At 47.7% G+C, this 15,654-nt stretch overlaps 1 protein-coding gene across 1 annotated transcript in view; it reads left to right on the top strand.

Moving 5' to 3' along the window:
• LOC147117214 (voltage-gated delayed rectifier potassium channel KCNH8-like) overlaps window positions 1-10,753 on the top strand; it is a 139,392-nt gene extending 128,639 nt beyond the window's left edge. Inside the window, exon 7 of the mRNA XM_085989349.1 lies at window positions 8,939-10,753. Within this exon, the coding sequence (XP_085845475.1) occupies window positions 8,939-9,640 (702 nt within the window). The 3' untranslated portion in view covers window positions 9,641-10,753. The remainder of the gene's footprint in view (window positions 1-8,938) is intronic.
• Window positions 10,754-15,654: the final 4,901 nt, after the last annotated feature.

The raw sequence follows: 15,654 nt of genomic DNA, 5'->3' as shown, positions 1-15,654 counted from the left end.
TAGACTCGTGATAGTGTCGGGTCATTCCGTGTTTCCTTTTCTATGTTTGCATTCGTCACAGGGAGACATTCGACTATGGTCGAGTGGAATAACTCCATTGGATCCACTGCAAGGTCTTCTTCTTCCACCGTCGGCAATGGTAGGCGTGACAATCCATCAGCATTCCCATGCTGTTTAGTTCCTTTGTACTCGATGTCATATTGGTGTGCCCCTAGGAAAAGGGACCACCTCTGCAGCCGTTGTGCTGTCATTATCGGTACGCCCTTCTGAGGGTTGAAAATGGAGACAAGAGGTTGATGATCGGTTAGTAGAGTAAATTTTTGACCGTGCAGGTAGTGATTGAACTTCTTCACCCCCCACACTAAGCTGAGGGCCTCTCTGTCAATCTGGGCGTAGTTACGCTCGGCAGAAGTTAACGAGCGTGACGCAAAAGCTATCGGCCTCTCTAAGCCATCAAGGAATTTATGTGACAGTACCGCCCCAATGCCGTAGGGAGACGCATCACACGCCAGTCTGATCGGCAGTGCTGGGTTGTAGTGAGCCAATACTTCTCTTGAAGTGATTAAGTCCTTACTCTTCTGAAAGGCCCGCTTACAGTCATTGCTCCATTTCCATGCTACTCCCGTTCGTAGCAGGGCGTTCAGTAGGTGCAGGATTGTCGACAAATTCGGCAAAAACTTACGGTAGTAATTCACCAATCCGAGGAATGACCTCAGTTGCGACACATTTTCAGGCGCTGGGGCCTTAACAACCGCTTCAATTTTGTCAGGGGACTTATGTAACCCCTCTTCATCAATCACGTGGCCACAATACGATATCTGTTTCTTAAAAAACTCGCACTTGGGGCGGTTGGCTCGTAGCCCATGTTCCCGTAGTCTAGTGAGCACCTGTTCTAGGTTGATAAGGTGTTCACGGTCAAGTTCACCTGTCACAAGGATGTCGTCCAAGTAACACTGAGTCCTCGGAATCCCTTGCAGGACTTGTTCCATCACTCTTTGCCATATCGCCGGAGCCGATGCTACTCCGAATACCAATCGATGATACTGGTAAAGACCTTTGTGAGTGTTTATCGTGAGATACTTCCTAGAGGATTCTTCAACCTCCATCTGCAAATATGCTTGTGCTAGGTCAATTTTTGTAAAACGCTTCCCTCCAGACAGTGAGGCGAAGATGTCTTCTATCCTTGGAAGAGGATATTGTACTGTGTGAAGGACTGGGTTCACCGTCACCTTGAAATCCCCACGGATGCGAACCTTCCTTGGCTCCTCAGGCTTATTGCTTAACGTTTTCTTCATGACAGGAATGATGGGTGTCGCCCACTCGCTCCAGTCGACCTTAGACAACACGCCTGCCTTCTCCAGATTCTCCAGCTCTGCCTCGACGGCTGGGCGAATTGCATATGGTACCGGTCTTGCTTTGAAAAACTTGGGAATTGCATTCTCTTCTATTTTTATCGAGGCGGTTACGCCTTTAAGAGTGCCCAGTTCTTGTTGAAATACCTCTTTGGCGTTAGCTAAGATTGTTGACAATCGTCCAGGAGTGACGTCTTCATCTTTTTTACCGTCCACCGTCATTGCATGAATGGAGTGCCAATCTAAGCTTATCTTCCTGATCCATTCACGTCCCAGTAACAGTGGTCCACCATTTTGCAGTATGTAGAGATACAATTTCCGTATTTTCGTGCCATTGTATTCGACAGGCACCCTTATTTTTCCTCTGGGGTATACTTTTTGCGCCGTATATGTCGTCAAGACGATGGATGTCTCTCTCAAGGGTATGTGTGAGAATAGCTGCTCGTAGTCTTGTCGATTCATGACGGTTAGCGCTGATCCTGTATCCAATTCCATTTTAACTTGGGACCCTGCTATTGTGAGGGTGACCCAAATGGTTCGGTGATCCCCTTTTGCGATTACATTGTGAAGTTTGAGACAGCTTAGTCTCCTGTTCCCAGATTCACTATCGCTCATCTGGTCTTCGGAACTACTGTCCGTCATCTTTTGTACTTTCTTGTACGGTTCCTTAGAAGTCTTTTTGTTGTCGCTGGTCTTCTCCCCAGACCTGCAAACTCGTGCAATGTGTCCCATCTTTCCGCATTGCCTGCATATTTTGTCCTTGGACCAGCAGTCCTTCTGGTCATGGTTAGTTCTGCCGCAGCGATAACATTTTGCAAATCCCCGTGTCATTTCGTGGGTGCCGTATTCCTGTGGCTTTTGTTGAATTTCCGCAGCTCCCCTGGCTGCTGCTTCATATGATACTGCCACGCTGAAAGCCTTATCTAGCGTCAGCTCTTTCTCTGAGAGTACCTTCTTCTGTGTTCCTTCACTCAGGAGTCCACAGACAAATTTGTCCCGTAGTGTATCTGCCAGTCCTGTTCCGAACTGGCAGTGCTTTGATAGCTTGCGTAGTTCCGTAAGGTACTCAGCATTGCTCTCATCTTTATGCTGAGTTCTCCTGTGGAATTTAAATCTTTCGGCTATCAACAGCGGTGCAGGGTTTAGGTGTTCCTGTAGGACAGCAACAATTTTGTTAAAATTCTTCGCCTTCGGTTTGGCTGGAGTAATCAGGTCCCGCAATAGGCTGTACATTCTAGCGCCCATTAAGTTTAGCAATACCGATGCCTTTTTCTCATCGGCTATTTCGTTTGCCTCGCAATATACCTCGACTCTTTCCACATACGTGGTCCAGTCCTCTATTGTATTATCAAAGGCAGTGATACAGCCAGCCTTCGTCATCTTGAAAATCTAAAATGGCGCCTCCCGCGCTTTGCCTTCTTCCCCGATTTAACAAAATGGCGCCTCCCGCGCTTTGCCTTCTTCCCCCGCTGATTAAGATGGCGCCTCCCGCGCTTTTGCCTTCTTCCCCGCTGTTGCTAGCGCTGCTTTCCGCGGTTTCCGTTGCAACCTGCAGCTCCTCGCAGTTTCCTGCGCGTTTAATATTTCTTTTAAAAATTAAATTCCCATCGTGGAACAACCCTGTGGGACGCTTGCCTCCCTCTTCTCGGGTCTATATGCAGCCCGGCTTCGTAGCACCGTCCGCGCCCTGTGTGCTCCACCCTCTCTCTCTCCTCTTCCCGACAACGCTGCTCGGCCCCGTTGCAAGCCACCCGCTCGAGTTCGTGACCGCCGCAGCCCAGGAAGGATCAGTGTACTACCTGCCACCAGCCCGATTAGCTGAAGCACCGTCGACAGGAACCAGACCCCGCTTTCGACAGCTTCTCCAGCAATCTTCAACTCCGCCAGCACAGGGGCGGAAGCCCACGGTCGACGCCCGTTTCTACTGCTTCTTTCTTCCTTCTGGCCTCGACCTCTGCTCACTTCGCTGCAGGAATGGATCCCAGGAGGTGGTGCAGACTGTAGGTAAGTTCGTATCTGCTCGTCGCCAGTATTATGTCCGTGTATGATTGAGACACGGACAGCAGGAGTTGAACAAAACAAGTCTTTACTGAAAGGAGTCAATCGGGAAACTGAAACTACAGAGGCTTACTAGCGCCTTTTATACAGGGGTGGTCACTGCCGGTACTGCAGTCTGAAACCAGTTATTCTCTTAAAGGTACATACACAACAGAAAGCCTTCTGAAAATCCAAATACACCACATCCACTGGTTCTTTGTTATCTATTCTACCAGTTACATCCTCAAAAAATTCCAGTAGATTAGTCAAGCATGATTTACCTTTTGTAAATCCATGTTGACTTTGTCCAATCCTGTCACTGTTTTCCAAGTGCTCTGCTATTACATCTTTTATAATGGACTCTAGCATTCTCCCCACTACCGATGTCAGGCTTACCGGTCTGTAATTCTCCGCTTTTTCTCACAACCACCTTTTTTAAATAGTGGGGTTACATTAGCTACCCTCCAATCCATGGGAACTGTTCCAAAGTCTGTAGAATTTTGGAATATGACCAGCAATGCATCTACTATTTCTAGGGCCACTTCCTTAAGTATCTTAGGATGTAGATTATTAGGCCTTGGGGATTTATCGGCCTTCAATCCCATCAATTTCCCTAACACCATTTCCCCAGAAATACTGATTTCATTCAGTTCCTCCCTCTCATTAGACCTTATGATCCCCGACATCTCTGGGAGTTTATTTGTGTCCTCCTTTGTGAAGACAGAACCAAAGTATGTATTTAATTGGTCTGCCATGTTTTGTTCCCCATTATAAATTCCCCTAATTTGACTGCAAGGGACCTATGCTTGACTTTACCAATCTTTTTCTCTTCACATATCTATAGAAGCTTTTACAGTCAGTTTTTATGTTCCCTGAAAGCTTACTCTCATACTCTATTTTCCCCCTCTTAATTCATCCCTTTGTCCTCCTTTGCTGAATCCTAAACTGCTCCCAATCCTCAGGTTTGCTGCTTTTTCTAGCCAATTGATATGTCCTCTCCTTGGATCTTATGCTATCCCTAATTTCCCTTGTTAGCGAATGTAGAGTCACCTTTTTTGTTTTATTTTTATGCCAAACAGGGATGAACAAATTCTGTAGTTCATCAATGCGATCTTTAAATGTTTGCCATTGCCTATTCACCAACAAGATTGCTAATTAATCCTTTCTCATTACATACCCAGTCTAAGATGGCCTGATCTCTAGTTGGTTCCTCGGCATATTGGTCCAGGAAACCATCCCGTATACACTCTAGGAATTCCTCTTCCACAGTATTGTTACTAATTTGGTTAGACCAATCTATATGTAGATTAAAGTCACCCTTGATAACTGCTGTGCCCTTATTGCACGCATCTCTAATTTCCTGTTTAATGCCATCCCCAACCTCAGCATTACTGTTTGAGGGTCTGTATACAACTCCCACTAATGTTTTCTGCCCCTTGGTATTTCTCAGCTCTACCCATACAGATTCCACATCATCAGAGCTAATATCCTTCCTTACTATTGTGTTAATCTCCTCTTTAACCAGCAATGCTACCCCACCACCTTTTCATTTTTGCCTGTCCTTCCTGAATATTGAATACCCCTGGATGTTGAATTCCCAGCCTTGGTCACCCTGGAGCCATGTCTCCATAATCCCAATTATATCATATCCGTTTACTTCTATTTGCGCAGCTAATTCATCTACCTTATTACGAATGCTCCTCGCATTAAGACACAAAGCCTTCAGGCTTGTTTTTTTAACACTCTTAGACTTTTTAGAATTATTGTTTATTGCAGCCATGTTTGATTTACACCCTTGATTTCTCTGACTTCCACTTTTGCTTTTCTCCTTCCTGTCTTTTGCTTCTATCCTTGCTTCCCTTTCCTCTGTCTCCCTGCACAGGTTCCCAACCCCCTGCCATTTTAGTTTAAACCCTCCCCAACAGCACTAGCAAACACTCCCCCTAGCACATCAGTCCTGGTCCTGCCCAAGTGCAAACAGTCCAGTTTGTACTGGTCCCACCTCCCCCAGAACCGGTTCCAATGTCACAGGAATTTGAATCCCTCCCCCTTGCACCATTCTTCTAGCCACATATTCAGCTGAAATATCCTTCTATTTCTACTCTGACTAGCACGTGGCACTGGTAGCAATCCTGAGATTACTACCTTTGAGGTCCTATTTTTAAATTTACCTCCTAACTCCCTATATTCAGCTTTTAGGACCTCATCCCATTTTTTACCTATATTGTTGGTACCTATATGCACCATGACAACTGGCTGTTCACCCTCCCCCTCCAGAATGCCCTGTAGCCGCTCCGAGACATCCTTGACCCTTGCACCAGGGAGGCAACATACCATCCTGGAGTCTCGTTTGCAGCCGGAGAAATGCCTATCTATTCCCCTTACAATAGAATCCCCTATCACTATAGCTCTCTCGCTCTTTTTCCTCCAGTCCCGTGCAGCAGAACCACCCATGGTGGCAGGAAGTTGGTTGCTGCTGCCTTCCCCCGATAAGCCATCCTCCCCAACAATATCCAAAGCGGTATATCTGTTTGAGAGGGGGATGGCCACAGGGGACCCCTGCACTATCTGCCTGTGCCTACTACTTTGCCTGGCGGTCACCCATTCCCTTCCTGCCTGTGCAGCCTTTACCTGTGGTGTGACCAACTGATTAAACGTGATATCCACGACGTCCTCAGCATTGCGAATGCTCCATTATGTATCCATTTGCAGCTCCAGCGGTCTGCCAGTAGCTACAGCTGGATACACTTCCCGCACACATGGTCATCAGGGGCACAGGAAGTGTCCCTGATTTCCCACATAGTGCAGGAGGAGTATGCCACGGGGCTGAGTTTTGCTGCTTTGACTTACCCTTTAATTCATTTAAATTAAATCAATACCACCAATTATACTACAATTAAATTATATACTCAAGGGCCCTTGTTTCCTAGCACTCCCCGCTACACAGCAGAGAACTTAGAAACTATAACCACAAAATTAAACCTTCTAAACTTTATAAACTACGAACCTTAACTGTCAAACTATAGTGTAGTATAAATACTCACCCAATCAGCTGCTTCCTCCTGCCCGTATCACATTTTGAATCGTGACATGGCTCTGGAACATCTGTGAGATTGGTAAGCCTGTGGAAAAAAGCCTGCGAAAGTGAGTTTAAATACTCACTGAGTCTCCGCTCTCACTGCTCTCGACAATGGCCTGTGAAAAAAGCCTGCAAAAGTGAGTTTAAATACTCACTGAACCTCCGCTCTCACCGCTCCCGACAATGGCCTGTGAAAAAAAGCCCGCGAAAATTATCTGGATTTATGTGGTATTTTCCAGTCATTAACCTATGACAGTGCATGGAGCAAAGTTAGTGCACCACTTATCAAAACAGTACTTTGTTCCAGTGCCAGTGATGATGCCACATAGCATAACTAACACAGATAGACTGCAGACTAGTACGCACCTGCAGCACTCTATGTACATAACTCTAATGGGTAGAGAATTCCACAGATTCAGAGGGTGGTGAATCTGTGGAATTCTCTACCACAGAAGGCTGTGGAGGCCAAGGGGGAGAAATTCAGTATCGCCCTGTTTGGGGCGCAATTATCGGCCGGGCGCAAAGTTTAGCGCCTGGTGCTAATTATCGCCTCCGACTGAAAACTTGGCTTCTATCACCCCTGGAGGTGATTCGAGCACTAAATCAGGTGCTACACACCTCTCTTAAGGCACTAACACCGAGGAGCGAAGCGCTACCTCAGAGCGCTGGCGAAGCTCAGCAATGGAACACAGACACACTGGCGATGGCCAGTTCTTAAAGGGAACTGTCAATCTTGCTCTCCATCCACACCCTGCTCATTGCAGCCTTGAATCTCGGCCTGGAGAGACCTGTACATCAAATCTGTTGGAAAGAACAATGGAGAGGCCCAAGGAAAGAGCTCAGAGTTCAGCCCCCAAAGTCTCTTCTAAATTGATGCAAGGAAGGTCAAACCAAAATGAACCTGCAAAGTGCTGCTCAGTACCCAAAACTCCTTCACACAGCATTGGATCTCTCCAGAAGTCTCTCTCTCTCTCTCAGAATGCGTGGTGCAAAAATGTCGCCGACAAAAAAAGGCAGGAAGCAGTCACCTTTAAATGGCGCTCCCCCAGTCCGTTCCCTACAGCAAAACGTTCCCCTCAACCAGTCGTTGCTAGCAGCAGGCGGTAAGGCAGGGGGTGTCACTCAATATCCGGTACGGGGCGCTACCGGGGTGTTGCACGCTCGACTGACGTCACAATCTGCGGGTGCAGGAGATCATGGCGGTAGTGTTAAGCGCCACCGCAAAATGTCTGGTCAATTTCGTGAGCAGCGCAAATATTGCGCGCCTGGGCGCTAATTGTTTTGCGTCCCATTAGCGCCCTCTTAGGGCGCAAACGGGAGGTGCAAAGCAACCGAATTTTCCCCCCAAGTCACTGAATATATTTAAGAAGGAGATAGATAGATTTCTAGACACAAAAGGCATCAAGGGGTATAGGGAGAGAGCGGGAATATGGTATTGAGATAGAGGATCAGCCATGATCGTATTGAATGGCGGATCAGGCTCGAAGGGCCGAATAGCCTACTCCTGCTCCTATTTTTCTATGTTTCTATGGGCTGGATTTTGCCAGCCCTGGGGAGGCGGGTTTGGAGGCGGGACACAGCCGTGAGTTTGGGGGTACCAAACCCACCCCAACCCGCCTCCGTGCCATCTTGCCAGGTGGTGGGTAACTGTCCCGCACCGGGTCCCGTCTTCTTGGAGGCAGGAAGGGATTACAGCCACTTAACTGCCTGTTAACAGGTAGTTAACAGGCAGATAAGAGGATTATCCCTTTTTTGCCCACTCAAGTGCGGGCTTCCCGAAGGCTCCGAAACCTGCCAGGGTCACCGAGGCGAGTACTGAGTCTGCGGGGGCCCGAGGGGTGCAAAAGTGCGCTGTGGAGAGGTGAGTATGTGAGGTAAGTGGAAAGTGTTAGTAAAAGTTTACTTATCTTTGTTTCTTCCTGCAGGCTTCAAGAGTTGGGTAGGCGGAGAGTCTCGCACCTCCGCAGCAGAGATGACAGATGGCCGTTGCATTCTCCAATGCAACAACCATCTAATTTCTGCCAAAAAAAGAGGTTTGACGAATTGATTTGTCAAATTTTTGACAGATGAAACATCATACGTTGACGTTCTCTGTAACTGGCTTTCCCTTAATTGGCCTGCTAAACCCGCTGGGCGGGTTTAACAAGGTCAATCAAGGGAAAATAACGTGGGTTGGCCAGAAGTTGATGGAGGCGGGTCTGAAACCTGACAAGTGGGAGTCCCGCCTCCAAAAGCTCCCTATTGGCAAAATCCAGCCCCTTGTTTCTAATTAACTCCAAGGCCATCTGTACTCTCAGCATGTCCAGAGTGCATTTATGTACAGAAAACTTGGTCAAATTTATCAAAAAGAGCACAGACTAGAGTTGCAGTTGCATGTTCCAACAAGAAAAATATATTGTCAGTGCTCATGTGCAGTAAATTATTGCCTGTAAACAAAAGTAGTGACATGGTACTTTATTTTATTTTACAGATGAGTAACCTAACGCAAGAAGTGTCTCAATTAGGCAAAGACCTACACAATGTAATGCATCTTTTGGAAGGCCTTTTGGCAGCACAGAAAAACACACCTTTCTGGCCTGTTCATGGTGCTCACATGGCCCCTTCAGTGAACAACTTGAAACCAAGAATGGCTTGGACATCGCATCAGCCTTGTTTTCATATGCAGGGAGGGGCAGCCTCTTGCACTACAGCAAACCCATCGCAAAGCACAACAGCGCCAGGCATGTGGTCTTTGGATCCAGGTGTTCAATACGGTAACTCTCAAGGATTGGGAATGATTTCACAGAGACCGATGGAAAGTGATCATTACCACAACTTGTCCACACCAGTCCATTCTCAGCATTGCCAGTCGCCCCACGGTGATCACTTGCCACTTGCAAAATGTGTGTCTCCACATTCTGACAGCATGTTAACCCCTCTTCAGTCCATTTCAGTAACCCTTTCATCTTCGGCAAGTTCATCGCCTGAGAGATCAATCCCACTGGTCCCCTGCAAATCTGAGAATAGCAGCGTCAACCTGGGTCCAGTCAGTTCATCAGACCTTGGAAATTCACCAGATTCCTGGGAACTTGAGGGGATGGCAGGTATCTCTTTATCAAATATGGCAGCTTCACCTGTAGAAGTTGTGGCAGGTACACACAAATTTAAGGATGACAGTGCCATTAACGTGTAATGATAGCGATGAATTGATAAGCAAGTACTGAAAAGCATGGCCTGCAGCTGTCAGTTATAAATATATATTATTGCATCAGTGCTTTATTCTTCTGCATTCCACTGATATTGCAGAGGTAACAGTCACAGAAAATAACTTCAGGGGAATGCTGGAAATCGAACTTTATTTGAAATAAAGTGATAAAAATATAACAGATTAATCTCCAGTGGAGAAAAAGTGAGAAAATGGTTTTCAGGAGCATGCTTATGAATCTATAACTATTTGAGCACAAAACTAGTTTGCTTGTCTGGCCTGCAAACTCCTAGGGCGATCCAAGACCCTTGCAGCCTCAGGACAGCTGGAAATCAAGGGCAAAGGAATAAAAATGGCTTTTGTGGCAGAGGTAATTCTTCCCTAAAGCAAAGGTTTTTTTTTCAAGTCTCTGCTGAAATATCCCAGATGGATATGAATTGGACAGTTTGCTCTGGGTGGTCGGGTGTCCTGCTGGTTCATTTGTCTGTGCTGCCAAGGCACAGGGACAATTATCGCTGCATGCTGTCTCCTAGACAATCAGTCAACTACAGCTGGTAGCAGAAGGTTAGTCGCTGCACATTGTATCATGTAAATCAATTTGTTCAATTATTTATCAAAAAATGACTATTTTTATACATTTGGTATGGAAACTTAAGTCACATGTTTATAATAAAAAAAACTTTTTGTGGCAAAGCTTGAAGCAAAACTCGAATGCATTACGAAAATCCTATTTATGATGTTAGCTCAGAAATAATTGGGAAAAAAATTATTTAAGGCACTGTAGTTAAAAAGATATGTAAAGGATTAGATTATTTAGAATGGATTGCATGCTACCTACTATGAATGTACCTGCAGTGATCAAAATATAATAACTAAAACTAATAGAGAATGACATTTAATGCTTATATTTCAATAAAACATTGTGGGGAATGTCAAAAAATGATGTAATCCCAGAAATAGGTACAATAATATAGAAAAGCTCACTAACTTTAAAAGTATTTCATGTTCTTTTAGATTCTTACCATTTAATAAAAAGAACTTGATAACTTTGCATGAGGTGTGGCACAGATGGTTTATATGTATGGATTGCGATTCCAATGGGGATTTGTTTTTAAATATTCAATAACTAACAACACCCCAGTAGCTTTCTCAGCAGCACATTGGAGACCCATTCAGAGGGCCTGGGTGGAAACCCTAGGCCGGGAAATTGGACCCATTTGGCCAGTTTGGAAGAAAAAATGGCAGCCACATCGCTTCCGCCCGCTTCTGGCGGGTCCTGCGGTGGCCGCCATCTTGGGCAGCGCTGCCGTTGCCTGCGTTCGCTGCAGAAATGGAAATGAGGCAGATTGTGACGTCAGTGAGTGTACAACGTTTATTTGACGCACGATCTGCAATTTTGGGCATTGCCGCTCCATTTAACGCCCTATCCTAATCACGACCAGCAGCAGGAAGGACCCCCCACCACCAGCACTATTTAAAGGGATCATCAACAACTTGCAGCTGACTTGCTTTTTCATTTCTACTGGCTCTGTCTACTGCAACTGTTTGGAGCTTTCTACAGTTATTTAAAGTTGGTGAGGTGACAGGGAGTGATGCTGCAAGTGGAGAAGGCCTTGCTCCTCATTTAAAGGGTTCTGCTCAGACCACTTGCTCCCAGTCATGGGGGCTCTACTTGCCGTTCCCCTCGTGCTGGAGTATGACAGGGAGATGGAGCGGAGGCAGCAAAGAAGAGGACAAGATGCTCGTAGAGGGAGGAGAAGGAGGGGCAGTAGGGCTCTCAGCAGGAGGCCTTACCCACCTAGGGTCTTCCGAGAGCACTTCTCCTACCTGCACTTAAGCCAGGAGTAGTGTATTAGGAGGCTCTGCTTCACCAATGAGTTGGTCACAGAACTCTGCCACCTTTTTCAACCAGACCTGCAGCCTCAGAGCAGGGCGACGATGGCTCTCAATGTTTTCGCCGCTGATTCTTCCAGTCTGGAGCAGGAGACATAGCTAACATCTCTCAGTTCGCGTCCATCGCTGCATCCGGGACATCACAGAGGCTCTCTACTCCAGGAGAATGGACTTCATTGTCTTCTCTCTGAACAGAGAGAAACAGGAAGAGCGTGCACATGGCTTTGCCAGGATATCAGACTTCCCCATGGTGCAGGGCACCACCAACTGCACACACGTAGCTTTGCGGGCACCGCATACCAATCCTGAGATGTTCTGTAACCACAAAGGCTACCACTCACTTAATGAGCAGCTGGTGTGCGACCAGCCCAGTATATCCTGATGGTGAATGCCCGGTATCCTGGGTAGCATTCATAATGCCTTCATCCTGTGGCAGTGCGGTGTGCCAGTAATATTCCAGTTCCAGCCACCACGTCAAACCCGAGGATGGCTACTCGGAGGCAAGGGCTATCCGCTCTGCACCTGGCTGAAGACAACCCTCCACAACCCCATCACTCATGGCCAGCAATCATATAATGAGAGCTATGCTGCCATTAAGAACCTCATCGAGCAGACCATCAGGGTTCTAAAGCAACAGTTCCACTGCCTTGACTGCTCAGGAGGAGCCCTCCATTACTGTTGGAGCAGGCGATCCATTTTGTGCTGGTCTGCTCCATAACTTGGCCATCATGAGGGCCACCACGGGTTCTGGAACTACCTCAGGAGGAGGAGGAGGAGGAAGAGAAGGCTGAGGAGGAGGAGGAGGAGCAAGAGGCGGAGGAGGAGGAGGAGGAAGGGAGCAGGCAGGTAGCAGTTCCTAGTTCCAGACGGGCTGTCCATGCGCACCTCATCAGACTCCGGCTCCAAGGAATGAAACCCTAGATCTCTTCGCTTCCCCAACTTACCATCTCTCTGTCATGGAACGTCACAGCGTCCTCCTGGGCACAAAGCTGAAATGAGAGCCACCACAAAACAAACATAATTTGTAAATTTATCAAATCCAAATCAAAATAACAAAGTCACCTAATCACTCTTGTGCATTCCCTTAGTGTCTGTCTTTTGTGTTGCTTTTCCTATAGCAGTAGTGCTCCTACAAAGTGCTTCCCCAGTTGCTGCAGCGTGGCTGGTGGAAGGCAGCTGACTTTCAGTGGAGGAGACTGCAGATGGCCTTGGAGGACGACCTCGAGCAGCTCTGGGCCTAGAAGGCCCGGCTGTAGACTCGACCACCTCAGCATGGGTGGCAGCAGTCAGGCCTGGCTGGATAACAGGCAGCAGTAAGAGCACTGGCAGAGTGGCAGTGGTCGGAGTACAAATGCTGTCATCCTGAGAGAGAGCAGCAGGTTCTTGCTCCACAGAGCCACTGCCACTCCCCTAGGGTGGTGCGTCAGCATTCCTAGCCATCTGTTAGGGGGCAGATTTCAGGCCTGCTGTGAGACCCTGCAAGCCCCTTTCCACATTCATAAACCCAGCGCTTCCACTGTGGCACTGAAACGTTGAGTCGCTTCCGCCTGTGCTGCAATGGAAGCTGCGACATCGCCTATCACATGCAGCATCATGGCTGGTTCCACAAGTGTCCTAATGGAGTTACCCATCATTTCCATCCTGGAAATCACGGGCTCCAAGCTCCGCGCAAAGCCCCGTGCAATGTTGGAGCCGGACTCCTCCATGCTCCTTGACACTGACAAGAGGCTCTCTGGCAGGCTTGCCATTGCACCTAGAATTTCTGTGTGCATGCCCATCACCCTTCATCTGAAGGCTGCCCCATTAAGGTCATCATCTGAGTCCTGTGCAGCAGAACTCATGCGTGAACTCACCCTCCGAGGAGCTGGCACCTGAGCTACCCCTTCCCCCTGGCCTGGCTGTAGCCCACTTGTGCCTGATGACTCACCACGTGCAGATCTTACCTCTATACTACCCTCTAAATCCGCGCAGTGCCATTTTCTGAGCTGGTGTCTGTGGGTGTCAGATGCAGTACTGGTGTATCTTCTTCTCCTTCACTGTCCTCCTCAATCATTTCAGGGACTGGCTGGCCAGGTTGGTGTTCTTGGCTATGTGAAAGGAGAAAGGCACAAGGGTCAGGTTGTGGTTGCGGAGAGGGGGGTAAAGCAAGATATCCATGCATTCACCATCAGCAACTTGTAAGTGAGAAGAGATTGTGAAATGAGGGGGAAGAGGGATGTAAGAGGAAGGATTAGGTATGAGCATACCGCCATCGTCATCAATGCTTTCAACTTCCCCGCTCGCCACGGACTCAGTGACAGCCCCTCCAATGATCTCCAGCACTGCTTCCTCCAGCTCTGTGAGGTTCTGCAGTCGGGCTTCCCCTCCACCCATCCACTGCTGCTCCCAGCAATTATGAGCCACCTTTGCCTGCAAGAGAAAGGGAAGTTTGTCAGTGCAATGTGTTTGGTGATGTGCCTGCCATGGTTGAATAGCTGACAGTGTGTGCAAGGTGTGAGATGTGGGTATGAGTCTTGCAGCAGTGGTAAGTGTGTGAGGGTGAGGTGAAGCTATGATTGTGAGGTATGAGTGGTGATTGCTAGAGATTGTTGGTGGGTGAGTGATGGGGGTGTGATGCATTGAGCAGTGTGTGAGGCTAGTGGTGCAGATGGTGGGATATGGCATTTGATGATGAATTCACTCACCTTGGCCACTTGTGTGAGGTCATTAAACTTTCTGCGGCACTGCATCCAGGTCCTGGGGGCAACTGACAGCTTCAGCGATCTCCTCCCACAGTCTTCTGGTGTTCTGCCTTGAAGGCCTCCTACCCCGCTGCGGGTAGAGGACCTGATGGTGTGTTTGAACCCCCAGGACCGAGGCCTCCAGTACCGCATCTGAAAACCTCCTTGCCCTCGCTCTTGCCTGTTGGGTTATGCCTTCATGCAGACTGACAACGAGGTGCTTCTGCAACAAAGCACCTCCCCTTTAAGTAGTGCAGACAGCCTAGGCCAAACTTTATTGCCAGTAGACTGCACCTAATATTGGCCCCTGTGTTCAGCGCTAAGCCAACCAGCAGCGCATTTAGTGCTGAGATCAGCACTGCAATCATTATATTGTACAGGCAGCACGAACTTTGCATGCTGTCTACACCACTTTGAATGGGCGCAGGCACATAGCATGGGTGCAGGGATAGAAACATAGAAACATAGAGAGATAGAAACATAGAAGATGGGAGCAGGAGTAGGCCATTCGGCCCCTCAAGCCTGCTCTGCCATTCAATGCGATCATGGCTGATCATCCAAATTCAGCACCCGGTCCCTGCTTTCTCCCCATATCCCTTGATCCTTTTAGCCTTGAGAAATATATCCAACTCCTTCTTGAATATATTTAATGAATTGGCCTCTACTGCTTTCTGTGGTAGAGAATTCCACAGGTTCACCACTCCCTGGGTGAAGAAATTCCTCCTCATCTCTGTCCTAAATGGCTTACCCCTTATCCTTAGACTGTGACCCCTGGTTCTGGATTCCCCGACCATCGGGAACATCCTTCCTGCATCTAGTCTGTCTAGTCCTGTCAGAATTTTATAAGTTTCAATGAGATCCCCTCTCATTCTTCTAAACTCCAGCGAGTATAAACCCAATCGACCCAATCTCTCCTCATACGTCATTCCTGCCATCCCAGGTATCAGCCTGGTGAATCTTCACTGAACTCCTTCCATGGCAAGAACATCCTTCCTCAGATAAGGCGACCAAAACTGCACACAATACTCCAGATGTGGTCTCACCAAGGCCCTGTACAACTGCAGCAAGACATCCTTGTTCCTGTACTCAAACCCTGCTCATGCCTGTTTTCAGGCCTTATCCAATTTCTAGGCCCTAGCCTCAAATTACATTTGTACTTTCTTTCACCCTCTGTGGTTAATTTATGGACAGTTCTCAACAAGGTTGTTAGGCCTCTTTGTGGCAGAGGGCTCCTGGTCGGGAAAAGTGCCAAAGAGACAATTCTCGGACCACAACTCCAGTCAGTTCTACAAATTCGATCACCCCCTAAAATGGGCGGGCAGGATTCAAAGCGTGCACTTCACGCGCCTGTCCGGAGGGACCATGTGAAATTGGTGCTGGCATCTCATT

Source organism: Somniosus microcephalus, chromosome 5, assembly GCF_052327205.1.
Source record: "Somniosus microcephalus isolate GS21.2 chromosome 5, FLI_Smic_1.0, whole genome shotgun sequence".
Classification (NCBI taxonomy): Eukaryota; Metazoa; Chordata; class Chondrichthyes; order Squaliformes; family Somniosidae; genus Somniosus; species Somniosus microcephalus.
The sequence above is the reverse complement of the archived record's forward strand: the minus strand, read 5'-3'. Positions and strand labels throughout refer to the sequence as shown.